At 68.3% G+C, this 26,804-nt stretch overlaps 1 protein-coding gene across 1 annotated transcript; it reads left to right on the top strand.

The window, feature by feature from the left end:
• Window positions 1–1,758: 1,758 nt before the first annotated feature.
• ADAMTS7 (ADAM metallopeptidase with thrombospondin type 1 motif 7) lies at window positions 1,759–25,516 on the top strand. Its single transcript, XM_054588636.1, has 24 exons — window positions 1,759–1,861; window positions 6,063–6,418; window positions 7,124–7,289; window positions 8,265–8,458; window positions 10,078–10,161; window positions 10,337–10,461; window positions 10,950–11,099; window positions 12,041–12,184; window positions 14,220–14,364; window positions 14,773–14,865; window positions 15,129–15,274; window positions 16,092–16,261; window positions 16,432–16,571; window positions 17,520–17,643; window positions 18,938–19,182; window positions 19,420–19,561; window positions 20,015–20,141; window positions 20,347–20,560; window positions 20,724–21,896; window positions 22,557–22,709; window positions 22,992–23,165; window positions 23,248–23,394; window positions 23,833–23,995; window positions 25,371–25,516. The coding sequence occupies exons 1-24, from the start codon at window positions 1,759–1,761 to the stop codon at window positions 25,514–25,516; spliced, it is 4,824 nt and encodes a 1,607-aa protein (XP_054444611.1).
• The last annotated feature ends 1,288 nt before the right edge of the window (window positions 25,517–26,804 follow it).

Genomic DNA, 26,804 nt, shown 5'->3' with positions numbered 1-26,804 from the left:
TACAGAAGTGAGACAGAATGAGCGAAGGCCAGGAAGCGCCAGGAAGAGGGGCGGGTTGAAGGGTACAGGGTGGGGTGGATTTCCAGGGGAGGGAGAGACTAGAGTCCCCTTTCTGTCACTTCCCCGCTGTGTGTGCTGGAGCTCATCCTTGGAGGGAGATAATGGAAACCCGTGATCACCGGGGCTTGGGAGGATGCATCAAGGTGATGAGAGCGAGCCCTCCGCTCTGCCTGCTGCGGAGACGCTGCTGCTGCTGCTGCTGCTGCTGCTGCTGCTGCTGCTGCTTCGTCGTCTTCTTCCTCTTCTTCTCCTCCGCCACCCTCTCCTCCTTTCTTTTTGTTCTTCTTCTTATTGCTACTATTGAGAGGCCAGGCTGTGCTTGATTTTGCTGAAGGGCCAGGGATGGGGCCGCGAAAGCAGCTACGGGGAGGTGGGCGGGGGCGGGGGGGGGGTAAGTAGGTGAAGCCAGTAGGTGAAGAGAAGGCCAAAGGGACAAGGGACTAGAGGAAGAAAAACACGAGGTGCAGCTGTGAGGGTTGGGGGAGGGAGGGAAAGACAACAGGGTCCGGTGTGAGAGGGGGCCTCGGGTTTTCAGATTTCAGAGGTGGGGCAGCTGCATCTGGAGCCTCCTCGGATGCCGCCCGGAGAGCGGGCGGCAGAGGTGGAGTGAAAGGCCACCCTAGAGGAGGTCAAGGAACCGGGCGGCTCCACGGGTCCCCCAGGAGAGCGGGAGGGCTCCCGGTGGAGCTTGCAGGAGCGAGGGTTAGTCTGTGGGCCTCCGTGGGCAGGAGCTACACAGAGGCTGGCCGGCGGTCAGGGCGGCCCAGCTGACCCCAGCGGCCCTGGTCCTGAAGAGCAGACAGGGAGGTCCCCCAGTGGGACAGGCGGTGGACGGCCAGGGTTTCTAGGAGCACAGCTGACAGAGAGCAGGAAGCCAGCGGCAGGGCTGGGATGTCAGGTTGGGGTTGGCCGGCCTCCCGGCTCCCAGGGGGGCCCTGCTGAGAGGCTGCGGGCACCGGCCTAGCCACAGACAGACACACACTTGCAGGGGAGGAGTTGGGGACCCCGCCTCGTGGGGGAAAGGCTGCCCACTGGGGGAGGGCCAGGCCTCTCTCCTGAGTCGGCCTTGGAGCAGAATCACTGCGGGCCCCTGCTGCCCCCCTCCCAGACCCTCGGGAGGTCTCCGTGTCCCTGTCCTAGGAGGGGCAAGGTCGCCGGGCCAGGGCGCACACCGAGGGGCGCCTACTCGCGCACAGCTTGGGTACAACGCAGGAATTCCGGAAATTCCAGATTCTTCTGGGGGTCTCCGAGCACCCAGGCTGGGAGAGCCGGCTCCGCTCCACCAGCAGAGGGCGCCCCCGGCTCGCGGGCGGGCGGGTGTAAGTCTGTTGTGCGGACCGCGCGCTGGCCCTGGGGAGGCCGAGGCGGGAGAGGCCGGCGGGAGGGATGGGGCGGGGGCAGGAGCCCCGAGCAGGGCGGGGGACGGCGGCCCCTCCCTCCCGCCCTGCCTCCCTCCCACCTCCTTTCTTTTCTTTCTTTCTTTCTTTCTTTCCTTTCTTCTTTCTTTCGCCCCTTCTCGCTCCCTGGTCTTTTCTTCTCTTCTCCGCGGAGGGCGGGCCCTGCAGCCTTTGTTGCGCGCGGGCGGAGTCCGCCGACTCCGGCGGACCCGGAGCTGCAGGCGGGCGGACGGCCGTGCGCGTCCTGAGCGGGACCAGACCAGCGGAGCGAACGCGCGGAGGAGCCCGAGGGGTGGTCGGCATGCCCGGCCCGCGCCCCCGCGCCCCCTGCAGCCCCGAGCCCCTGCGCTCCCTCCTCCTGCTGCTGTGCGCGCTGGCGCCCGGCGCACCCGGACCCGCACCAGGTGGGTGGGCGCCCAGATCCCCGCCTCCGCGCGGCCCCTCTCTCGCCACCGACCCCTGGCTCGTGCTCGCCGCCCCCGGGGGTGAAGGGGCACCGGTGGGGGGAGGGGGCTTCCAGACGCGACTCCACCGTCGGCCCTGCCTGTGCGGGAAGGAGCCCTTCTGCTCCTCGGGCTTCAGCGTCCCCAGCTCGGGCGCTACCGCGCGCGTCCCTCCCGGGATCCCAGGGGCTGGACAGAGCACGGTCTACGCGCGAAGGAGCCGGTCTCTCACCTTCCTCCGTGCGCCTGTGTGGAAGGAAAGCGGGCTGCAGGGCGTTGCGGTCCTCCGGCCCCCCGGCCGCTCCCCCACCTCCGAACGGCCCGCGGCCCTCGGTGGGGTCCGGTCTCGCGCCGCCCTGCACTTCCTGCCTCCGCCTCGCCCGGCCGGCCTCCGACGAGCCTGTGGCTGCGGGGCTTCTGGCGCGTCCGGAGCCGCCGAGCAGCCGGCCTGGGGATTTAGGAGCCGGGGATGTGGGGTCCCCTGGTCCCGCTCGCTCAGGGAGCTCCTGGTCCGAGGGGGCAGTGGGGCGAGCCGAGCAGGAGACGCCCGGAGGGCCGTGACCTTTGGGTGGGGGCTGGAAAGGTGTCCGGGTGGGGGCTGGTGTAGGCCTGCGCGCTGGGGGTAGGGAGACCTGCCCCCTTAGTAGGGAGATGGGGCTCCGGGGAGCCAGTGGGGGGAGTGGCTGAGGAGAGCCGAGTGGCAGGGAGTTTCGTGGGCGGGCGGCGTGGGGCGCGGAGAAGAAGCAAACATTCAGTGGGCACGGACGCGGTGGCGCCCGACCGGGCAGGTGCTGGAAAGGCCTTCATGGACGACGGGACGGGCCCAGGAAGAGGGACTTGGGAGCTCGCTCCTGGGCTGCCCAGAGCTGGGTGAGGGTGAACCAGGCGATGGGGGCGCGAGCAGGAACATGGTTGTGGGGGGGGCTGCCCTTGTAGACCCAAGCAGCTGTGGGGAGAGCGGGGGTCCCCTGTAGTCAGGGCCCCCGGCTTCCACTGCAGGCCAGGCCCATGCACGAGCCTGGCCACCCTGCTGCCTGCCCGCGGGGGCTGCAGTTCGCCCATTTGTCAAACAGGCACAATAGGGCTCTTGGGAGGACTGAGTGACAGCCTGAATGAGTACCACGTGGTGGCCGCTATTTTTATTAATCTGCCAGGCAGCCCCAGGAAGATGAGGGAGTCCTCTGGAGCTGCCTTTTGGGGTGGAGGCAGGGCAGGCGCCCCCCCCCCTTCCACAGCGGAGTGTCTGTGTCCGGAATCCCCAGGGACACGTAGCAGGGGGCCTCCCATTCTGCTCACGCTCAGGGCCCGGGACCCCGAGGCTCCGAGCTTTCTGCCCTTTTCTTGGGAAATGCCTTGGGGGGACCTTGTCCAGTGGGCTCTGCCCACGGAACGCTGCCTTTTGGGGGGCCAAAGAGCACATCTTCGGCTCACTTTCAGGAAACCATGACAATCAGAAAGACTGGGGGTTGCAGGGACTGGGGCCCAGCACTGTCCCCCCAAGATGCGGAGTCGCCCGTGTGAGCCCCCTGGGTGTTCTGCCCACGTGCGCGAGCGTGCGCACACACTCACGCTGGTTAGTTTTCCTCTTTGGCACGAGCTGTGGGTCGTTTGAAGGGCTGGATCATAATGCAGGTTCTTGATAGGGCAGTGAGGGTACACACCAGGTTGGTATTTCCCTGGTGGAAGCTCCCAAGTGACACTTCTGTCACCTGAGAGCGATATGCAAAGTATTTAACACCAGCCAATCAGCACAGATGTGGCCGTGGGCCACGGGGGTGGCCCCGCTTCCATCCCACATAACCTCTGCGCACCCCTTAGATGCACCGCCAAACAGGTGGTTAGAAAATGGCTAAGCTCCCTTGCTAACTTCCCATCGTAGTTAGCGCACGCTTGCTATGTGCCAGCTGCGGTTCCCGTCCCTTGCACACCAGCTCGTGTAACTTCCGCAGCCTCAGAGAGCAGGTGGGACGGTCTCGCCCGTTTCGCAGCTGGAGAACTGAGGCTCTGAGCGTGGGTGTGGCGGCCGGCGGACGGGCTCTCTAGCACCGCGGTCCTCACGCCTTTGACCTGCGTCTTATCTCTGCTCGGCCTCTGACACACTTCTGCACCGGCTGCCTCTTTCTAGCTCACCTTGAATCTGTCTCGAACTGTTGGCCCAAGGTCTAGAGCAGGAATTTTCAACAAGAATGCATATCCCCGGGGACCTGTTTTTGAGCTCTGGAGGCCATTTCTTCCCTGGGATTCAGGCTCCCTAGGTGCCAATGGGCCTCCCCGCCCCACCCGCATGCACTTGGGGGCACAGCTGTTACCTGGAGTGCGTCACGTAGACACACACTGCCGCGGGACACGGAGCGCCGCAGGCCCGGATGACCTCCGCACCCCTACCCCTTCCCTGGGCCGTCGCAGCCGGGCCTGTGACTGTCCTCCACCTCCAGGCCACGCACTATTAAGCGGCCGAGTTGGGACCTAACCAGGTCTTCTTCCGTGCAAAGCCCACACCTTTGACAACGTGCTATCGCCCCCTTGCTTCTCACCTCGCGGAACGCGTGCGCGGCCCCGGCTTCCCTTCTTGTGGCTCGTACCCTTACCCGTAGCGTGTTTGCCCTTCCCAGGGCGTCTGCAGCCAAGATGCCCTCCTCATCTTCACGGTTAAACAGGTCGAGAGACATCTACGTGTGCCCCCCTTTAACGAAGCTTTTCTCCCCTCCCCTCCCCTGCTCACTCTGCCGGGCCCTGAACCCTCCATTCTGAGGGCAAAGGCGGTGCCTGGTGCATTTTCCTGGCCCAGACCCTTTGGGGCACCTCACGCTCCTTCACCACCCCACATGCCGTGGCGGGGCGGGTAACAAGGCGGCTAAATCAAGACCGGTGGGGAGACATTTTCCTTGGAATATGGGGCCTCTTGGTCCACCCCTAGTTTTCCCATTTTTGTAAGAGTTCAGCCATTTACTGCGTGAAAGACAAGACACAGGTGAAGCCAGAGGGAACCTGTGCTTAGTGGCAGCGTGGGAACAGGGCAGGGACGGGAGGGAACCGGGGTGCGGGAGCAGGGCTGGGGGACCCACAAGCCGTCGCTGCAGGGCTGCTTCTGGCAAGTGGCATCGCGGGCCTGGCACGGGAAGAGGATGCACATTTTCAAGGAAAGCTGAGGACTGCGATTTTTGTGTACAAAACCGTACGATTAAAAAGAAGGAAACTCTCCTGAGGACGTATTTTTATTGATTTTAGAAAGAGAGGAAGGGGGAAGGCAGTGAGAGAGAGGCACATGGATGTGACAGAGACACATGGACTGGCTGCCTCCCCCGCGGGTCTGACCGGAATCGGACCCAAAACCGTTGGGTGTAGAGGCGACGCCCCACACAATGGAGCCACCTGGCCAGGGCAAGAACGTGTGGCTTTTAATCGTGGGTGGCTGATTAAATATTTTCCAGTATTTGTGTCGGCCAAAATAAACACCCTTCTCCCCCCCCCCCCAAAAAAAAATCAATGAACTGACAACAAAAACAAGGCTGCAGGCTGCGGATGGATGGAGGCTTTGCCACTCCCAGTGCCCTCAGGGCGTCGGAGGAGCGTTGCCTTCAGCTCTCTAGCCCGATGGCTTCCAAGTGCCGGCTCCGCCGCGGTTGCATCAGGCTCCCCGGAAGGCTCAGGAAAATACCAAAAATACAGGTTCTGGGGCCACAGAGCGCTCCAGGTGAAGCTCTGCTCCCAGTGGGGGATTTCCCAACTTCCCTGAGGCTCATGGTCAAAACACAGCTTCCCGGCTTCCTGGAGATGCTGATTCAGTCGGTGCCTCCGGGACAGGGCATGGAAACTTTTTTTTAATGAGCTCTTATCTGAGAAGTCTGGAAAATCCTTGCACTGTTGTCCTGAAACTCAGAGATCGGGGCGGTGGTTCAGAGCCGCTCTGCAAGTCACAGCGGCCATCCCGCCTCCTGCATCCAGGGGCCTTCTCTGGGCGCAGCCACCAGAGGGCAGGCCTGGGGCTGGGGAGGCGAGGGCGCCCCGCGGGTGTGTCCAGGGCGTTCGGCAGGAGGTCGGGCAGGAGGCAGACGGGAGGTCATGTGGGTTTCTGCAGTCTGGCCCCGATGGAGCTTCGGACTGAGCTGAGAGCCCAGAGAAGTTTCAGGTACATGGCGACCTCACGGTTTTCTCCCCGCAGGGTCGGCGGCCGAGGGCCCGGAGGCGCTGGACATTGTGCACCCGGTGCGCGTGGATGCGGAGGGCGTCTTCCTGTCCTACGAGCTGTGGCCGCGCGCGCTGCGCAAGCGGGCCTTGTCCGCGCACCGGGCCGTGCGCGCCTTCTATGAGTTGCAGTTCCGCGGCCGCGCGCTGCGCTTCCACCTGGAGGCCAACACGCACCTGCTGGCACCCAGCTTCGTGAGCGAGACTCGCCGCAGCGGCGGCCTGGGGCGTGCGCACATCCGCACGCGCGCGCCCGCCTGCCACCTGCTGGGCGAGGTGCAGGACCCTGAGATGGAGGGCGGCATGGCCGCCATCAGCGCCTGCGACGGCCTGGTGAGTGACCAGCGTCGCCCCCGGCTCAACGGGGGTGGGGGGCGCTGTGGCCCACCCACTTCCCCTCCCCAAGCCTCAGGAGCCACCTGTAAAACGGGAGTGAGAACGCAGGCCTCTTTGTCCTAGAGGATCACGTTCCCAAACTTTCGCTTGAGCTAGAATCACCGGCAGGACGTCTCGACACAGTGTCCCACAGGCTAGGATGGGGCGGGGTCCCAAACTTGCCGTTGCGACGGTCTCCCAGAGATGCTGGCGGTGCAGGTCCAGAGACCCACTGTGAGAATCAGGGCTTGCGGTTCACGCAGACGAAGCAGCTCGGAAAGCAGCCGCTCTTCCTCCGGAGTGCGGCTTTCCCTTCTCCGGCAGGGCCTGGGAACAGCATGTCCCGCTGGCCGACAGCATCTCCAGAGGAGATGCCCGGGCTGCCCCGTCCGCCGGGCTGTCGGGGACTCCGCGGAGGACACTGTGACGCCAGCGTTGGCGCGGACCCGTTCCTCCTCCTAGTGGGGGGAGGGCGGGTGGGTGTGCGGAACAGCTTCAGCCCCAAGCCTGTGGCCGCGTGAAAGGTCAAGAAGGACATTCCTAGCAGAGGGCACAGTGCGAACAAAGGCCCGGGGCGCCAGGGTCGGCCAGCGTGTGGGGATGGGGTGGGGGGGAGGGCAGCCAGCGCCAGCACGCCCCATGCAACCTGCAGCTTCTCCCCAGAAAGGTGTGTTCCGGCTCTCCAACGAGGACTACTTCATCGAGCCCCTGGCGGGCGCCCCGGCCCGGCCCAACCGCGCCCAGCCGCACGTGGTGTACAAGCGGCAGGCCCCCAGGCGGCAGGCAGAGCGGGGCGACCCCGAGGCTCCACGCACCTGCGGGGTGCAAGGTATGGTCCGCTGCCTGCCGCTGCTGGGCGGGGGAGGGGGGTCCTTTCCAGAAGCCCCCTCCCGGCTGCATGCCTGGGGCCAAAGGGACACAGACCCACAGACACATGTGCCCTCCATGTGTGCCCGGCCCGAGACCTCTGCCTGTCAGGCCGGCCCCAGCTCATCCCCTACACGGACCCCTCTGCCACCTCCCCGCTGGCCTCCCCCGAGGGGCGCGGTCTCTCCGCGCCCCCGACCCCTCACAGCCTGTGGCACCTCCAGCTCAGAGCCATCACTCCTGGAGCCTCCAGGCCAGGCCGGGCCACATGCCCCCGGCAGGGCAGCCAGCCAGCCGGTGCCTGCTCCCTCCCCTCCCCATCTGGGTCCCACCCGAGAGTAACTGACCTCTCGTACTGGGGACCCAGCGCAAGGGCCGGGGCAGGCACGGAGCGGGCCGCCAGGGGCCCCGAGGGCTTGGAGGCCGCCTGCCCGCACGCCGACCTCGGCAGCTGCGGCCGCTCAGGGACTCTGCTGGGACAGATAAAGGCTGTTGGCCTCGGTTTCCCTGGCTGCATAGAGGGGGTTCCTTCCCGATCCTCAGCCTCATGGGGAAGAGCAGGCCTTGGGCAGGGCGGGGGGAGGGGGTGTCCGCTGAGGGTTAGGCCCGGGTCTGCTTGTGCTGGGATGCACTAGCCCCCCGCCCCTGGGGGACGGGTCCAGAGTTCCCGGCACAAGGACATGTGCCCTTCCGTGTCATGTCTACCATTTCACTGGCCCCCAGGGCTCACCCTCGGAGGCTGATCAGAGTATCTCTAGGCCCCGTCGGCGACCCCCAGGGTCCGAGACCCAAGTAACAAAGCCAGGGCCACCCTGGGCGACCGGGCCTCTTGCCTCCGATCCCCCCACCGTTCCCGCGAGCTCGCTCAGCAGGGGCCCTGGAGCCTCCTGCTCGGTGTCTGACGGCTTCCCCTGCCCCGTTGTCCTCCGCGGCTCAGGGGCCCTGGAGCAGGAGTCCTGGCGGCAGTCGCGGGAGCGCTCGGACCAGCGGCGCCGGCGGCCGCGGTACCTGCGCCAGCCTTCCGTCAGCAAGGAGAGGTGGGTGGAGACCCTGGTGGTGGCCGATGCCAAAATGGTGGAGTACCACGGGCAGCCGCAGGTCGAGAGCTACGTGCTGACCATCATGAACATAGTAAGCCGTGCGGCGCGGCCGCGGGGGGGCGCCGAGTGGGCGGGGCCTCGGGGGCTGCTGGCGTTTGGGGGGCAGCGTCCGCCTGCTGCGGGGCCCGAGCTGGGGGTGTCCTTGACCCCCTGCCAGCCCCACACGGACCGTGAGCCAGGTGGAGTTTGGCACCCCGGCGTGACTGTGCCTGAGCCCGTGTCGCCCAACGCCTGCTTTGCCCCTGGTCCTCCTGGGAGACGGTGGGGCGGTCGCCTGCGGACGGAGGGGGCGCGGGGCCGTCCGCGGGCAGGTCGCAGCAGGCCCCGGGGGCCTCTGTCCTGCGGAGCGCGTCCGCCGGGGCTGCGGCCTGCTCTCCTGACCGTCCTCCAGGAAAGCACCTGGCATTCCCCGCGGTACTTTTCTCATTTCCCACTGTTTTCTTTCTTTCTTTTGTTTTTTGTTATTCTCACCCGAGGACGTTTTTTCTCATTGTTTTTAGAGAGAGAGAGGATGGGAGAGAGAAAGAGAAACATTGACGTGCGATACATCAATCGGTTGCCTTCCGTATGCACCCCGAGCAGGGATCAAACCTGTCCCCTGGGCACCTGCCCTGACTGGGAATCGAACTCGTGAGCTTTCGGTTCATGGGACGATGCTCCAACTCATCGAGCCACCCGGCCAGGGCTCCCGTTGTTTCTTTAAAGTGAGATCATGTGTTGGAAATACTTAGCAAGTACCCAGGACCCGTTCATATAGTCAACACGTAGTCCCCGAGTACCCGTTAGGTAGACCTTAATGAAACCGTCACCTTGATGAGTGTGAAGGCCTGAGAGTCATGGTGCTTTGAGGGTGTCAGGTAGAATATAGCCGCTCCCTCCAGACACAGGATGGAGGGCTGAGAGCTGGGGCGGGCAAGACGAGAGGGCAGGCATTCCAGGCAGAGGGCGTCCGCAGGGCCCAGGGAGCCGGGAGGGGCGTGGGACGCGGAGGGCAGGCCGGCGGGGCTTTTGGCCGCCCCTGTGTCTCACCTGCAGCAAAGACACGGTGTGAGTGGGTTTGCATTTGAACAGCAGGAGACCGAGCTGCTAGGCAGCTCTCGGGCCGGAGGGCCGTGGGGCATGTGGGGACACAGAGAAAAGACAGAGTCAGACAAACCAGGAGGCCGACCGGGCGGGACGTGGAGGAGGAAGGTCAGGGGTGCTGGGTGCCGGCTGCACGTGCGGGTAGTCAGAGGCCACGGCATCACGGTCCCGAGGTCCCCGACCTGGGTTCTGGAACTAATGCATCCCCATTGTCAGGGGCTTTTGTGCCAGAGTGTGTTTGCTTCATTCCTATTTGATCTTGCTTTTCTGGACGGGACCCCCAGAAGGCAGCGCCCAGCTGGCCTGCCCTGCATCTCCGCCCGCCGGAAACCCGCGGCCTGTCCCCGGCGGCGCGCGGCCGTTCTTGTTCTGAGGAGCTTTAGAAGAGCAGACAGCTCTTCCCCACCCCGTCCCTGCGCCTCGCACCCCTCTGTCTTTGGGGGTGGCCTCCCCTGCTGGGCTGCACGGGAGCCCCCCAGTGTAGGCTGGAGAGGCGGGGGTGCGGCCGGGGGTGGGGAGCGGCTGCCGTGGCCTAGGTCGAGGGTGACAGCCTGACCTCCCGGGCAGGTGGCCGGCATCTTCCATGACCCCAGCATCGGGAACCCCATCCACATCACCGTCGTGCGCCTGGTCCTGCTGGAAGACGAGGAGGTGAGAGGCCGCGCGCCCGCACTGGGTGGTGTCGCCTGTCGCCGGTCCCTGCGGGAGGAAGGGGTGCTGTCCTCCCGCCGTGCCCTGTGGGCGACTGAGCCTGCCTCTGGGAGGAGCAGGCTGGGGCTGGAGCTCAGGGGCCGGCGGCACAAGGGGTCACGCTCTCTGCCCGCAGGAGGACCTGAAGGTCACACACCATGCGGACAACACCCTGAGGAGCTTCTGCAAGTGGCAGAGAAGCATCAACATGAAGGGAGACAGCCACCCGCTGCACCACGACACCGCCCTCCTGCTCACCAGGTGCCGCCATGGGGTGGGGGGAGGGGGTGGGGGTCGGGGGCGCGGCCCTGCCCTCAGCACGCGGGCGGGGCTTCCTTTTTGGAAACCATTGTGGACTCTCGGGCCGTGTTCAGAAATGATACAGAGACACGCGGTGACGTGTGGCATCACTGCGGTGCGATCCCCCAGCCAGGAATGCGCGCGGATCGGGGCACAGGTCTCACTCGGATTGCGCCCGCATGGCGGGCGCCCGCGTGCGTGTTTAGTTCTGCGCCGTCCTACCCCGTGTGCTCAGCCGCCGCTCTTTTCAGAGGCAGCGTTTGTGAATTCCGCGTGGGGTTCTTTTCCCTCGGCCAGATCCGTGCCCCCAGTGTCCAGCGGGGCCTGTCGGGCTGAGCGTCGCACAGAGACGGGCGGGCACGCCTCTCGCTCCCTCCCCGGGGCCCGGGCTCGGGGGCGCCTGGCGCTGGGCCAGCCCAGCCTGAGGCCCCTTCTCTCTGCCTCGGCAGGAAAGACCTGTGTGCGTCCATGAACCAGCCCTGCGAGACCCTGGGACTGTCCCACGTCGGGGGCATGTGCCAGCCCTATCGCAGCTGCAGTATCAGCGAGGACACGGGCCTGCCCCTGGCCTTCACCGTGGCCCACGAGCTCGGCCACAGGTACTTGCAGCCCCCACCGCCACGTCCCGAGCTGGGGGCGCCGGGCAGCCGGGCCCAGGGGCCTCAGAATCCCAAGGCAGGGCACCCTGGCCGCACACCGTCCCTGCGCGTCCCCGTCCACACCCTGGCTGCCTCGCTGGCGAGCAGGAGAGAGGCCCTCAGGCTGGCCGGACGGGTCTCGTCTGACCTGTTGGGACAGACCATTGGCCGCCCCTCCCCTCCCCTCCGCCGGCCCCCTGTGCTCTGTGGCCCTAGGCAACTACCCTGCCCCTTCTGGGCCTCTGTTGCCCCGAGGGGTGAGCGGTGGGACGCAGTGGCATCCAGGGCCCCTCCACCCAACACGCCTGCCTGAGGCTCATGTCTAAGCGTGTGTGGTACTGCGCTGCTCAGCTGGTGAGCGTGGCAGCTCCTCAGGCTACTCGGGCCTAGTTGGTTCCAGGGGTCACGGTGTGGGGGTCACCGGCATAGGCAGGGCCTTGAGAAGCTGCCCCTGGCGGCAGGGAGGACTCTGGGTCCCAGACCTGCCCTCTCCTGTCCGTGCCGCCTCAGCCGCCCTGGGCGCTCTGGGGGCTGAATGAGCAGCATCTCTGAAAGCGCCCAGCATCCTGCCCGGCACGTAGCAGGTGCTCAGGAAATGCAGCTTTTCTCACGTCCTCCCCAAGAGGGTGGTCTCTTGAGGAGACCCCTTCTCAGTGAGGCAGGAGCTCACACACCCTTAACTCGGGGGCGCAGCCTTGGGACGCGGCCCTGGGGGTGGGGGTCCGTCCGATGGTCCCCGGGCCCCTCGCCGCCTTCGCGCCCACCTTCTCCGCTCAGGACGCGGAGGCTCAGGGAGGGAACGGGCCCTTCCCAGGGCCACGCAGCTGCGGGGTGGCCCTGGGGCCGGGACCGGCGCCGCCTGCCCCCGCTCACTCGCCCGCGGGGCCTGTGCTCTTGCGCAGCTTTGGTGTTCAGCACGACGGAAGCGGAAATGACTGTGAGGCTGTTGGGAAACGGCCTTTCATCATGTCTCCACAGCTCCTGTACGACACTGTGCCCCTCACCTGGTCCCACTGCAGCCGCGAGTACATCACCAGGTTTCTCGAGTAAGCCCCCCTTGCCCGGGACCCCGCGGCCAGGGCCTGACCGGGGACCGTGGCACGGCAGTGCCCGGCAGGGGGACACGCGGGGGCAGCAGGCGTCCCACTGCGCCGTGACCTCCACGGGAACAGCATCTTCTCTCCTCTCTCTGAGGCGTCACTCGCCCGGCGCCTCGCCCCGGCCGCCAGCGAGGTCTCTCGTTTGTCCGCGCCGTCGTCTCTGCCTCGCCCTGGGTGCTCGTGGAGTCTTGCCTTCGCCGTCTGCATGTGGGGTTCTGGAAGGCGGTGGAGATGCATCTCAGAGGACCACGTTTTCCTAGGCCGTCCACTCCCTGTGGGGTTTGCGCGGGGACGTGGGAGCAAGGACGGTGGCCTCCGAGAGCCGGGGGGAGGGGCCGCGGCCGCGGCGAGAGCGGGGCTGGAAGCAGCGGAGGCCGGAGCCGCACGGTTCAGAACCTGCCCGGCTGCACGCCCTGCGGGCAGACGCGTTACCTGCGCCCCTGAGCCGCGAGCACGGGATAGTGCCGTCCCTGGCTCTCGGGTTAATGTCAGGCTGCGCTGAGCCAACGTCTGACGTGCGTAGCACAGCCCCGGCCGCCTGCCGTATCGCTGCTAAAGGCCAGCGATGATAGGAACAGAACCAGGGAACAGGCCTGGGCGTGGAGCGAGCGGGGCTGAACCCCCCCGGGGAGTGTGGCCGCCCCCATGGGGCCAGAGCGGGAGCGGCCGAGAGGAGCAGGGCTGCTCCCACGGCGCCCCCGGGCTGGTTCCAGCTGCTCCCACCCCGGGCGCCGCCCAGCGCCCTGGATCCTGGACAGACGGACAGACGAGTCTCTGTCTCCGTTCAGCAGCAGGAATGCGTGAGGGGCTTGGCTTGGGGCCTGGGCAAGGGTGGGAGGAGAGGGTGACAGCTGAGCCGCCCGGCGTCCAGGGCCGCGGCCGAGGGGACAGCCACGTGCGGCTTGGGAGGGGCAGCCTCACCCCCCCCACCATCCGGAGAGCCAGGCAGGCGGGAGCTGTCACGCGGCCTGGGACAGGTGGAAGGAGAGGGGCCCTTGGCAGGGATCGTGAGACCAGCCTTCCTGGCCCCCGTGCCCTCTGTCTTTCTGCTGGGGGTGGGATGGGAGGCAGAGGACCTGCCCCACCCAAACGGGTCAGGGACAGAATGAGCCCGATTCCCAGAAGGCGCCACGTGGGGTCAGGCAGTGTGCCCTGGTCCAGGGGGATGCTCCGAGGCCCTGGGACCTCCCCCGCCGGCCATCCCCACTGGGCTCTCGGCGGACCCTGCACAGAGACGGTCACCAGCCATGTAGATCCTGGTGTGAGCAACACCCACATGATCTCAAAGGCCCCCCTGTGCCCGGGGACAGCATTAAAGGATGCCGATGAGGCCCGCTCCCCCAGGGGCAGACATGGGGCAGAAGGCCCCGTGGGTGTGTGGGATCTGGGGAGGGGCACCGACCCCACCTGGGGCCTGAGGCGTCATCCCTGGGAAGGAGCCCGCAGCCGCCCCCACGCTCCCAGGGCCCTCGAGGGAGAGGGTGCTGCAGGCAAAGTGCAGGGCGCACTCAGGGAGCCGGGAGGGGAGGCCCGTGCACTCCGGCCCCGGAGCCAGGGCCCCTGCAGGAGGGGGTGGGCCAGACTGCGTGTCCCGTCCTGCCCTTCACTGCATCCTGTGTCGACTCCCTGACCAGGACCGGCCGGGGCTGGGGGAGGGCCCTGCGCAGGTGGGGGCGGCCCCGGGCTCCTGATCACAGCCAAGCCCTGCCCGCTCTGTCCCCACGTGGGGCTGCCAGCCCGCTATAAATAGAACAACAGGGGCCGAGGGGAAGGCCTGCGGGCCTGGGGTTCCGGGTGTGTCGGCCCCCCGCGGGGAGCCAGCCTGGCTGGCGGCGAGCCCACAGAGGAAGGAAGTGCCGGCCGCCGGCCGCCTGTGGGACTCTCCCCTCCCCAAGGAGATGCTGCTGCTTCCACCTCTGGGCCGGAGGCCATGGACCTCCCGGGTGGGTCTCTCAGGCCGTCCCCCGTCCCATCTCTGCAGCCGGGGCTGGGGCCTGTGCCTGGACGACCCTCCCACCAAGGACGTCATCGACCTCCCCTCGGTGCTGCCCGGCGTCCTCTACGACATGGACCACCAGTGCCGCCTCCAGTACGGGGCCACCTCTGTGTTCTGCAAGGACATGGACGTGAGTGTGGGGTGCCGGGGCGGGGGCCACCAGTCTGCAGACCCCTGGGCCTGGGTCAGGTCCGCCCATGCTGCCGCCCCCAGGACAGGCCCCGGGCTGCATTCTGGGGGGACTGCCAGCCGCGGGGGCCTGCGGGCAAGCCCCGCTCCCAGAGCCGACTCCAAGAGGTTGCACAAAACCTCCCTCCTGGGTCCTGGAGAAGGTCGCCTGAACGGGTGGCCGTGGGCTTCGTACCCAGGCCCCGTGGCTTCTGATGCGGGCTGGACGCTGCTCCTCCCAGCGAAGCTGAGCCTCAGGGCCCCGCAGCACCGCCCGGGGCAGAGAAGACAACAGGGGCCCCCGGGACTCGCGGGGCGGCAAGCGTGCCCTGGGAGGGGTGACAGTGTGGCCCGTGTCCTCCTCCTGCAGAACGTCTGCCACACACTGTGGTGCTCGGTGGGGCTCACCTGTCACTCCAAGCTGGACGCAGCCGTGGACGGCACCGCCTGTGGAGACAGAAAGGTATGGGGGTCGCGCCAGCCCGCGCTCTTAGCGGACCCCTGGCCCTCCCCAGCCCCAGTCCCCATCTACAGAATGGAGGCGTGGGGGCTTCGTTCCAGGGCCCTCCGCGGCGTCTTCGGCTCAGAGCCACGCCTGGGTCCTGTGTACCTGGACGGGCCATCCCCCACCCTTTCCGTCCTCCCCCCTCCACCTTCCCAGGCCTCCCGCCCACCTGTTGACTGACAGGGTCGGGGTGTCCGCCCCACCTCCATCTCTGTCCGCAGTGGTGTCTGAGCGGGGAGTGTGTTCCTGTGAGCTTCCAGCCCAAGGCGGTGGACGGCGGCTGGTCGGGCTGGAGCGCCTGGTCCGCCTGCTCGCGCAGCTGCGGTGTGGGCGTGCAGAGCACCGAGCGGCAGTGCACGCAGCCTGTGTGAGTGGGGGCCGGCGCTTGGGCCGGCGGCGCCGAGGGTGCTGAGCAGAATCGGTTCACGGAGGGAGCCGGGCTCTGTCCCTGCCTCCGGCTGTCAGAAGTGTCCCCGTAGAGGCCAAGCGGGAGTGTCCCGCCTCCCTGGGTCTGGCGCAGAGACTGGAGGGACTCGGGAGGACACAAGACAAAGCCTCAGCTGGCGGGAGGGAGGCAGGAGGGGACAGCGGCCGTGAGTTTAGACCCTGGCCCTCGATGGAGCAGGGTCCCAGCAGTGCCCCTGGTGGAGCTGTGGTTGCAGTCCCTGCTCAGAAAGCAGGAGCCGCTCCGTGGCGTCAACGCGGGCCTGAGACCAGAGCAGGCAGGAGGGGTCGGCAGCTCTGTGACCTGGGCCTTGGGCACCCCGTCTAAGAGAGCGACGTGAATGTTCAGACGCCTCTCCATGAGCCAGCCTCCCGGGTGTGGGGTTCAGCGCCAGCCCCACCCAGGGCCCTGTGTGTGTCACCGACTGTGGCCTGGACCCTTGCCTCGTCTTGGCCCCCAGCCTGAGCTGGGCGGGTGTGCTTGCCAGCACAAGGGCTCCTCAGGATGCTGGGTCCCATCCGCGGGAGATTCGCAGCAGCCTGTGCTGGTTGGTCACACTTGCCGGCTTCCCAACAGCCCCAGCCCCACATTATAGAAAAGGAAGCCACCGGGCAGGGTGAACCACCTGCCCAGCATCACACAGCAGGGCGGGGGCGGGGGCGTGGGCGGGGGCTGCATCCTGGGAGGTGGGCTGCAGGTTTCTGCGTGTGCACTCAGCCCCACCCGGCTCTGCCCACAGGCCCAAGTACAAGGGCAAATACTGCGTGGGCGAACGGAAGCGCTTGCGTCTTTGCAACCTGAAGAAGTGCCCCTCCGGCCACCCCTCCTTCCGCCAGGTCCAGTGCAGCCACTTCGACGCCACCTTCTACAAGGGCCAGCTGCACACGTGGGTGCCCGTGGTCAACGACGGTGAGTCCCGACGGGACTCGGGACTGCGCTGCTGCACCCTGTCCACTGGGGCGCCCCCTCGCGGCGCCCGCGGCGTGTCTGAGCTGCTCCCCGCTGGCTGCCTGCCGTGGCGGTGGGCTTCCCGGCCGCCCTGTGACTCCTTCCCCGTTGTCCTGCACTTGGGCCCCCAGAGAACCCCTGCGAGCTGCACTGCCGGCCCGCGAACGAGTCCTTTGCTGAGAAGCTGCGGGACGCTGTGGTGGACGGCACGCCCTGCTACCAGGGCCGGGCCAGGGCCAGCCGCGACCTCTGCATCAACGGCATCTGCAAGGTGCGCCGCGGGAGGCTTCTCTGCCTGCCCCGCCCCTGGGAGGGGCTCCTCCGCAAGCCCCGCCTCTGAGCGCTCAGGCCTGCCGCGGGGGAGGGGTTTTCTCTGCCAGCCCCGCCCCTTCTCCATCAGCCCCGCCCCCCGGGGAGGGGCTACTCTGCAAACCCTGCCCCTGGGAGGGGCTTGTCTGCCTGCCCCCGCCCATGGCAGCCTCACAGCGTTGCTCCCGGCCCCATGGGCACCCTCTCCGGGCCGCACCACTGGGCTTTCCAGCTGTGCCAGCGACACCTTTGATGGTTCCCCGTCACTTCTCAGCAAAGCCTCCCCCACTCCTGGCACCCTCTCGGGCGGGCCGCACACCCCACCTCTGCCTTTGCACCTCGGCCTCCCCATCCCCCTCGGCCCCGCTGGCTGCCCTGGCTCCCCGCGCACGCACCTCAGCTCTTTGCGGCACATCCCGGCCAGGAAGCCAGAGCCCAGGCGGTCCAGGCTGGACCTGCGCCTGGTTGGGTGACCCCAGGCAAGGTTTGCTGTGTGATAGAAAGGGAGCCCTATCCACGTCGCCAGGTCGCACGAGGTCATTAAGAGGTCGTTACCACGGGGCAGGCAGGGCTCAGCGCCTGGCAGAGAGCGTCACCGTGTGCTGGCGGTTCCTAGTCTCACTTCCAGCGGGAGCTGCCCCCTCACTCCCTGCCACGTGTCAGCTGCTCCTGGGAAGCTGCTGAGGCCTAGAGGCCTGGGCTCTGAGGCCGAGCAGCAGAAGGGCCTGGGACCGTGGCTCCTGTCCCCTCTCCCCTCTCATGCAATCTCACAACATGCCTGGGCCGCCTGGGTCTGTCTCCCACTCCACAGCTGAGGAAGCTGGGGCTTGGAGGGGCAGGGGGGCGTCCCCGAGTCCCCTCCCCCCCCAACTCCGCGCCCCAGTCCCCGGGCCTCTCCTTCGTGTTGCAGAACGTGGGCTGTGACTTCGAGATCGACTCGGGCGCCCTGGAGGACCGCTGCGGCGTGTGTCACGGCGACGGGTCCACCTGTCACACCGTCAGAGAGACCTTCCGGGAGGCTGACGACCACAAGGGTAGGGGCGGGACCACCGGGGCAGGCCCTTCCTCATCTCCCCGTGGTCCGCACTGTCCCCACCCCAGCTGGAGAGAGGGAGCAGGGGAGCCACTGTGCTGGTCCAGGATCCAAGCAGGAGTTGGACACTTGGCCCAGGCGCCACAACCGGTCCTCGGGGAGGGTCTCCCTGCCCCGGGCAGCCCTGGCCAGGCCCAGAGGGTCCTCAGCCCCACTGCTTTTGCATGCATTGTTTAAGTGCCAATTATATATCAAGAGGGGGGACATGGAGGTCAAGTGCTCACAGTCAGACAGGACAACAGAAACTTCTAGCCTCACAGAGGCAGCACAGGGAGGCCCAGAGGTCTGTGAGAGCCCTGGGGAAGAAGTCTCTGGCCTGGGGAGGTCAGGGAAGACTTCCTGGAGGAGGTGGCAGCTGAGCCGAGCCATCAAAGACTCAAAAGGCAGCGGCGTTACCCAGGGCGGTGGAAAGAGCTTGTGCCAAACAAAGCCTGAAGGCGAGACGCGCCAGCTCCCTCTGGGGCCTTCCGTGCTCGGCCAGGAGGCTCAGGTCTCATTCCAGAGAAGCCGCCCAGCCCAGCGGTCAGGGTGCAGACCCCGCAGCCCGATGCGCAGCCCGCGGTGGGCATGCTGCTGCGCGGCGCTGTGCCTCGGCCCCCGATCTGTTCTGTGGGGATGTGAGAGCAGCACTTCCATCACAGGGCGACTATGCATGTCAAGTGCTCGCAGCCGTCCCTGGCGTGGGACGGACACTGGGAAGCGAGAGGACCCACGGCCTCTGTGGAGGGAGGCGGGTGTCGCAACAACAGGCCCAGTGCACGTAGTTGTTGAAGATTTTTATTTACTTTTTTTTAGAGGGGGGAAGGGAGGGAGAAACAGAGGGGGAGATGCATCCATGTGTGCCCTGTGCCCTGGCTGGGAATCGAACCGGCGGCCTTTCAGTTCACAGGCTGGCGCTCAATCCATTGAGCCACACCAGCCAGGGCCACATCGTTGTTTGCGATTGTCACGCTGACTCCCTGAGAGCAGGGCATGGGCCGCTGTGTGACAAAGACCAGCCAGCTAAGGTCTCTGGGGCAGGCTGATGGGACGTGGGTCTTGGGGGCAGGATCCGAGGACCCCTCTGGAGGCGTTGGCGGCTTAGGACAGATGGAGCCGCCTGCGTCTGGGGCAGCTCAGAATCTGAAGCTACTGGGGGAACCCTCGGCGTCAGCCAGCAGGGCCAGCAGGAAGAGAGGCAGGCGGTGCAGGTGGGGGCCGCCAGCCTGTTCACGCCCGCACCCCCCGGCCGCCAGGGTATGTGGACGTGGCGCTGATCCCGGCCGGTGCCCGGGACATCCACATTGAGGAGCTGGAGGAGAGCAGCAGCTTCCTGGCCCTGCGGAGTGAGGACCCCGAGAAGTACTTCCTCAACGGCCACTGGACCATCCAGTGGAACGGGGACTACGACGTGGCGGGTACCATCTTCACGTACGCGCGCACAGGCGAGCTGGAGAAACTCTCGTCCCCTGGGCCCACAGAGGAGCCCGTCTGGATCCAGGTGCCTGCCTCCCAAGGCCGGGGGTGGGGGGCACGGGGGCGGAGCCCCAGGGAGCGGCGGCGGGGGGGCCCAGGGCAAGAGAAGGCCGAGGACAGTCCCGGAGCCTGGCTCCGCCTGGCCCTGCGCCACAGCCGCTGCCTCAGTGTCCCCGTGTCGAAAGCGGCACGGGTCCTGGGGGAGCTGGGGGGCTCCTTCCGGGGGGTGGTGTGGTGCTCACGGGCCCCGCCCGCCCCCCAGCTGCTGGTCCAGGAGAGCAACCCCGGGGTGCGCTACGAGTACACCATCCACCGGGTGGCCGACGCCCATGGCCTGGGCCTGCCGCCCACGTTCTCTTGGACCTATGGGCCCTGGACCAAGTGCACAGTCACCTGCGGCTCAGGTGAGCAGGTGCCTTAGTCTCTGGGACGGGAACACCGGCATCAGCCTCCCGCTCACGGCTTACTAGTGGGGCCGCCGTGCGCCTGGGAGCCTGCTTCTCTGAGCCTCGGCTTCCCCGTCTGTAAGATGGGCTCTCCAGAGCCCGCTTCTGGGGTCCCTTGGACTCGCATCTGGCAGCCGCCGGCGCCTGTGGGGCTGTGGCCACGCATCAGGCACACGTGCGACCGCCTGTCGTGCTCACGCCTGGGCTTCCAGGCGGCCGTTATTGCCGCCCCCGTTTACAAAGACTCTGGGGTGCAGAGAGGCCGCTGCCTGCGGCCCCCCAGATAGGACGCCCTGCGCCGGGGAGCCGCCACGCTCTGCCCTCCCAGCGTGGGTGCCGGCTCTGGGCGGCTCTGCGCGGAGGGAGGGCCGTGGCCCTGTCTCTGGGAGCCACCGAGTCCGTTGCCCCCAGGCACGCAGAGGCAGAGTGCGCACTGTGCCGAGTGGCAGGCGGGGCCCGTGGACGACAGGTACTGCGACCCCGTGGGCCGGCCCGACGACCGCCAGAGGAAGTGCCGCGAGGAGCCCTGCCCCGCCCGGTGAGCCCCGACTCCAGCCCTGGGCGTCCCGCCCCCCCGGGAGCAGGCTCCGCATCGGGGCACCGCGGGAATGGCCTCTCAGGCTCTCTTCCCAGGGCTGGATGTCCACGGCCCCCTGTGTTTGGGTACCCGCGGGGGGCAGGTCCCCGGGTTGAGGGTGGCGGGAGCACAGGGGACCAGCCTCGCGGTGCCCGGTGCCCTGCAGGTGGTGGACCGGCGAGTGGCAGCCGTGCTCCAGCTCCTGCGGCCCCGGGGGCCTGTCCCGCCGGGCGGTGGTCTGCATCCAGAGTGTGGGGCTGGACGAGCAGAGGGCCCTGGAGCCCCCCGACTGCCAACACCTGCCGCAGCCCCCGGCCGAAAGCCCCTGCAACTTCCATGTGCCCTGTCCGGCCACGTGGGCCGTGGGGAACTGGTCTCAGGTGAGCGTGGGGACTGGAGGGCCTGCCCCTGTGCCGCCTTCGGTCTTGGGCTGCACGGAGACAGGACAGCCTTGGGGGGCCCTGGCCAAGGTGGGAGGGAGGCTGGCCAGCCCCGGCCCGGCCCCCACCGCTGTGGCCTGACCCCGCCCCGGCCTCCCCGCAGTGCTCGGCGACTTGCGGGCGAGGCACGCAGCAGCGAACGGTCCTCTGCACCCACGACAGCACCGTCCCCTGCGACGAGGCCCAGCGACCAGCCAGCGAGGCCGCCTGCCCTCTGCCGCCCTGCCCGCAGGCCCTGGACCCCGAAGGCTCCGGCAGCGGCTCCTTCGGCCAAATCCTGTACCCCGACGTCAGCTTCAAGCCCCGCCACCTGGCCCCTCACCCGCCATCCCCATCCCCCCTCAGCAACATCATCGAGGAAGCGGGGGAGAAGGAAAAGGCGGCAGAGGGCGCCCAGCTGGGCCCGCCGAGACCCGTCTTCGTGGACGACTTCTACTACGACTACAACTTCATCAGGTTCCACGAGGACCTGTCCTACGAGCCCTTCGAAGAGCCCGGCCCAGACCTGCCTGGCACAGAGGACTGGACGCCCCCGCCCCTGAGCAGTCCTTCTGAACCCCCCGCCGGGGCCCCCGAGCCTCCCACGGAGCTCCCCGGGGCCGAGGACCAGGAGGTGGCAGCAGACCCGACCCCTTGGCCCAGCCAGGCCGGCCTCTCCCCGCCCCTGCCCTCGGAGCCCACGCCCTGGAGCCCTTTGGGCAACTTGTTGCCTGAGGAAGACACCCCCAAGGTGGCCTCTGACCTGGGGCCCCCCAGCTTACCCTGGCCCCCCACTTCCATCGGTGAGATGCCCGTCGCCCCTGCGAGCGAAGATGAGTTCCTGGTCGGGGAGCACGGCCCGAGCCAGCCGCCGCCTCCGCGGTGGGAGGTGACCAACGAGGTTTTGGAGGGTGAGGACGATGCCGGGGGCCACCCGGCGCCACCCCTGCCCCAGACCCCCACGGCCTCGCAGCCAGGGGCCCGGGGCTGGGACAGCTCCCTGGGGCATGGGGCACCCTCGTCCCCAGCCCCAGGCCTGGCTCTACGGGACCTGCAGACCCCAGCACTGCCCGGGACCTTCCTTCTGACCGCCCCCACGGGCCCGGGGCACAGGCCTCGCGGGACCACCGGGAGCCCAGGACCCCCGGGCCAGCCCGAGCCCCCCAGCCCTGAGGCGCCCCCAGGCTCGGTGCTGCTGTCCACTCCGGCTGGGGACGGCCCTGCCAATGACGAGGAGCCGCCCTTGGACCTGCCTCTGACCAGGAACGCCAGCTGGGAAGTGGGGAACTGGAGCGAGGCAAGTGTTGCTGCCTCAGTTTCCCTTCTGAGCAGTGGGGGTGGGGCCATCTTGCTGTGTCCCCGGAGTCCCCAGAGGCCCTTCCCTGACCAGCTCGGGGCCCCAGGAAGGCAGGGCAGCGCCCACGAGGGGCAGCGAGGGCGTTCCTCTCCCTCCCCGGCCCAGGCCCCTCCCGCCCCGCCGGGCCCAGCCCAGCGCCCGCGGCCCACCTGGCTCTACCTCCGGGCTGTGCCCAGCTCTCTCTGGGCCTGCAGGGGTCCGAGCTGCAGGGAACCACGCTGCCCCCACCCACCCACACCCACGCAGCGTCCCAGATTGTCACCGCAGCAGAAGTGAGCCCTTTCCAGGTCCCCGACGTGGGGGCAGGAGGGACACGTGAGGCCCAGCGAGGAGCCCAACTCCCCCCAGGCGTCCTGTCTGGGCAGCCGGGCCCCTCACCTGCGTTCCCGTGAGCAGGGACGGAGGTGCTGACGGGCCTGGACTCCTCGTCCTCACCTGGGGGTGTCCCCGCGGGAGGTGGGTGGAGGGGCCCATTTTGCAGACGGGGAAACCAAAGCCCTGGCTGCGCAGACCCCTGCGCGCTCGCTTCCCCCGGTGGTTCCGGCGGGGGCGGGGCGGGGCTGTGGCCCCGCCCCTGACGGCCCCTGGCCCCGCCCCCAGTGCTCCACCACCTGCGGCCTGGGCGCCGTCTGGAGGGCCGTGCGCTGCAGCTCGGGCCGGGAGGACGACTGCGCCCCTGCGGGCCGGCCCCAGCCCGCGCGCCGCTGCCACCTGCGGCCCTGCGCCACCTGGCACGTGGGCACCTGGAGTAAGGTCTGTGAGGGCGGCGGGGGCCCCGCGCAGCTCCGGGCGTGGTCTCTTGCTGGCTGCACCCTTTTCTCTGTATTTCCCACCCCCGCGACCTCCCGGTCCCCGACCCTCCTTCCGGCCCATCGCGGGTGGGGATGTCCAGCCCCGGCCTTTCCCTGGGACGCGAAGGGCGGGCCCGGTTGCGGGGCGGCCTGAGGCCTGCCCTGCGCTGCGCATCACCGGCCGTGGCAGTGCGTGCACGCGCAGTGTGTCCTCACGCCCGACACGCCTGTCCTCGGCCCCCAGTGCTCCCGCAGCTGCGGCGGAGGGGTCTCCGTGCGCGACGTGCAGTGTGTGGACACTCAGGACCTCCGGCCGCTGCGCCCCTTCCACTGCCAGGCGGGGCCTGCCCAGCCGGCGGCCCGCCAGCCCTGTGGGGTCCAGCCCTGCCTCACCTGGTACACCTCTTCCTGGAGAGAGGTGAGGCCCGGGGGCCTGGGATGGTGCGGGTCTGGGGCCCCAGCCGCGCCCTGACGCCCCCTCCCGCCCGTCCTGCCCCCAGTGCTCCGAGGCCTGCGGCGGCGGGGAGCAGCAGCGGCTGGTCACCTGCCCGGAGCCCGGCCTGTGCGAGGAGGCACTGAGACCCAACAGCACGCAGCCGTGCAACACCCACCCCTGCACGCAGTGGGCGGTGGGGCCCTGGAGCCAGGTGAGGCGGGCGGGGCCGCCGCCGGCGCCGTGGTGGCCAGCGCTGCCGAGGGGCGGGGTCCTCGGTCCTTGTCCCCCTGGCTGCTGGGTGGCTCTGCCTCTCCGTTTGTAAAAGGGGGTTGTGAGGATCCCACCAGGAAACAGCGAGGCCCTAGCTCAGGGCCTGGCACAGGTCGGCCCCGCGCTGGGAAGAACAGAGCCCGACTCGGGACGGCAGCCTCCTGCCTCCCTGCCCGAGGCAGCCTGGTCGAGTCCGGCCGGAGTGCGGGCCGCAGTGAACGCCCAAGATGGGCCGGAACTGGGTGTGGGTGTGGCCCGACCCCACTGGGAGGCGCGAGGGGTCGGGCTGGGAGCAGGGAGGGGCCGTCAGCCCCCTCCCCCGTGGTGCCTGAGGCCACCGGCCAGGGGGCGCTCACGGCTCACCCCCTCCTCCCCGCAGTGCTCGGTGCCCTGCAGGGGTGGCGTCCGCAGGCGCCTGGTCAAGTGTGTCAACACGCAGACGGGGCTGCCCGAGGAGGACAATGACCAGTGTGCCCACGAGCCCTGGCCCGAGAGCTCCCAGCCGTGCGGCACCGCGGACTGCGAGGTCGCCGAGCCGCTGCGTGAGTGTCCCCGCCCCACCTGGGGGAACTGGGCGGACGGGGAGCCGTCAGGCCATCGCCGCGACGGCAGGGGCCTGTGGCGGACTGGGTGGGGGCGGGGGCCAGCTTCCTCGAGCGCGGGAGGACTCGGGGTCTCCCGGTGGGTCTCCGAGGTAGGTCGGCATGTCCCTGGGCGCCGCTTCCCCCTACTCTGGTCAGAGGACAATTACCGGTCCCCGTGGGCCACGCCTCCCACCCAGGGCGCGCTGGCCCCCAGCTCCTGGCGGCCGCTGGGCCAGCTGGGTCCTCCTGGAGGAAGGGCTTGAGGCACAAGTGGTTCTGGACACACACTCCCACGCACACACTTCCTGCTGCCCGACCCTGGCGCTGCCCAGCACAGGACACTGGCCCTGGAGGCCACCTGGGCCCCACAGCTGGCAGCCTGGGGCTGCACGTCCTCGCCCTCCTGGGCCGGCGGCCCCCCTCCGTGGGCTGGGGGACACTCGGGCAGTGTGGGCGTCTTCCCGCGTAGCCACTGTGACGCTGTTGCGGCGTCGGGAAGCGGGTGCAGGGCCGCCTGTCGGTGGAGGGAACCCAGCGGCGGCTGCGCCGTCAGCTGTTGGTCCCTGGCCCCTAGCTCAGCAGGGGGCCCTCGGGGCCTTGGGATCTGCACCCCGCCCCCCCCCGCCCCGCCGTGCGCCTGGAATCCCTGCAGAAAGGCCACCCGCCCAGCCCCGCGCTCAGCACTCAGCCACCTCAGCCCCTGGCACGCGGCCCGGGGCGGCTGCGGGTGGCCTGGCGGTTGCCTCAGGGGCATGGCTGGGTCGCTGCTCCTCTGGGCCCCCCGGGCTGGTCGCTGGGCCTCTGGGCGGCCGGCCAGGGTCAGGTGGGGGCAGGGCGGGAACGGAGGCCCGGTCAGGCCCGGTCAGGTGGCTGAGCCATGAGCTGTCCCAACAGAGGACGTCAGTGCTGGAGCCAGCCAGGAGGTGACTTGGACGCTGAGATCCCGGAGTCCCCAGGATATTTTGATGGTTCGTGGGGGGGACATCTGGAATCCTGGAAACTCCAGGGTGTGAGGTCACCCAAGCGAGGCAGCTGATGGCACGGAGGGGGGTATGGACTGAGGAGGGAACCGCGCCCCGGAGGTTAAGAAGGAACAGGGTAGACGTGCGGCTTGGAGCTGCCTCCGGAAGCCGGGGTGGCAGAGCCCGCCTGAGGCCCGGGGATGTCCAGGCCCAGGGAACATCTGCTGGAGCCAGCAGGGCCGCGCGGCAGCTGCACGCACTCAGCCGCACCGGGGCAAGGTCGGGGTGGGGGGGTTGGAAGCCAGCCACTTCCCAAAATAGCTCCGGCTCCGGCCCAGCCCCAAACCGACCCTGGCCCCGCCCCTCCGCAGGCTGCGAGCGGGACCGCCTCTCCTTCGCCTTCTGCGAGACGCTGCGCCTCCTGGGCCGCTGCCAGCTGCCCTCCATCCGCGCCCAGTGCTGCCTCTCCTGCCGCGCGCCCGGCCGCGGCCGCCGCCAGCGGGCCGCCCGCCGCTGACCTGCACCCTGGCCGGGTGGACTGACAGGACGGACCACTGACAGCCGCACAGACCTCAGTGCCCCCCCCACCCCCGCCCCGCGCGCCCTCATGGTGCTACCCCGCGCCTGTCCGCAGCAGGCTGGGGAACCCCCTCAGAAAAGGTATTTTTTTACTCTAACAGTTTGTGTAACACATTATTATTATTATTGTTATTATTATTATTATTATATAAACAAGCATCTACCGTGTCAGCGGGTGGCCTGGCGTCCTCTTGGGTGGGGGGGTTTGAGGGCTGAAGCTGCCCCCGCCTCCCCACAGGGGCCGATGACAAGGCAGAGAACGCGACCGGCCGCGTGGGCAGGAGGCCTCGAAAGGAGGCTGCGCCCTGGGGGGGCGTCTCCGTGCCCCCTTCTCCGGCCGCCCAGCCCCCCTCCCGTTTTCCCAGGGCCCACGCTGTCCTCAGCAGGGGCTGCCCCCCACCCGAGGTGATGGGGGGTCTGAGGGCCCCACGGGCACGGCCCTGCGCCAGACTGGGGCACAGGCGGGGAACCGGGGGCCTGGAAGCTTTGAAGTGTCCTGGGCCCTGGGGCCACTCCTGGCTGCTGTGTGTTGGGGACAAAAGGGCCATTGAAAGCCACTCCTTGGGGATTGAGACCAGAGGCCAAAGCATCGGGACTGGCCCTTCTGTGAGAGGCGAGTCGTGGCCGCTCCCCGCAGTAACGGGGTGCTGCTGGGCCCCATGCCCTCTGAGCACCCATCACCCCATTTCCGGCCAGAAGCCCAAGGCTCTGAGGCGGGTGACGGGCCCAGGGCACACCCGAGCCGGGAGCCCCACCTGCCGCTGAGCTCTGGGCGCCCGGGCCGGGCAGGCGCTGACCCCGAGCAGGCCCCACGGCGGCCCCAGCAGAGGGCCGTCTGTCCCGGGTCACTCAGCAAAGCCAGTCGCCAGGGACTTGAGTCCAAGAATCACCACATCATCGAGGGCGGCGGGGTGACAGGCTTGCTTCCTGTCTGCGCCTGCAGACGCCCGGCTGGCCCTGGGGGTGCTGGGGACCCGCGCTGAGCAATGGCTTCCGCGGCCCCTCACAGGAAGCCGGGAGCAGGGCCCCCACTTGGAGGCCCCAGACGCACAAAGGAGCCCGGGGGTCAGCCCCCGCTCCGCCGGGGGACCTCAGGAGCCCCCAGCCTTAGCGCGTCCTGTCCTGGGAGGAGTCTGGAAACCCTCCCTGGAGCCCCCTCCCCCGCACCATGGAAACAAATTTGGTCTTAATCACTCCCGTGTGCTTTTTCAAGGATGGGGGTGGGG

Source organism: Pteronotus mesoamericanus, unplaced genomic scaffold, assembly GCF_021234165.1.
Source record: "Pteronotus mesoamericanus isolate MK-2021 breed Mesoamerican mustached bat unplaced genomic scaffold, CSHL_Meso_final contig_1242, whole genome shotgun sequence".
Lineage (NCBI taxonomy): Eukaryota > Metazoa > Chordata > Mammalia > Chiroptera > Mormoopidae > Pteronotus > Pteronotus mesoamericanus.
The sequence above is the reverse complement of the archived record's forward strand: the minus strand, read 5'-3'. Positions and strand labels throughout refer to the sequence as shown.

Excerpts from the sequence above, each read along its gene's own strand:
- ADAMTS7 (XM_054588636.1), top strand. The coding sequence starts at position 1,759 with ATGCCCGGCCCGCGCCCCCGCGCCCCCTGCAGCCCCGAGCCCCTGCGC. Across the intron at positions 7,290-8,264 it reads ACGCACCTGCGGGGTGCAAG|GGGCCCTGGAGCAGGAGTCC; the intron begins GTATGGTCCGCT and ends TCCGCGGCTCAG. Across the intron at positions 23,166-23,247 it reads ACACCTCTTCCTGGAGAGAG|TGCTCCGAGGCCTGCGGCGG; the intron begins GTGAGGCCCGGG and ends TCCTGCCCCCAG.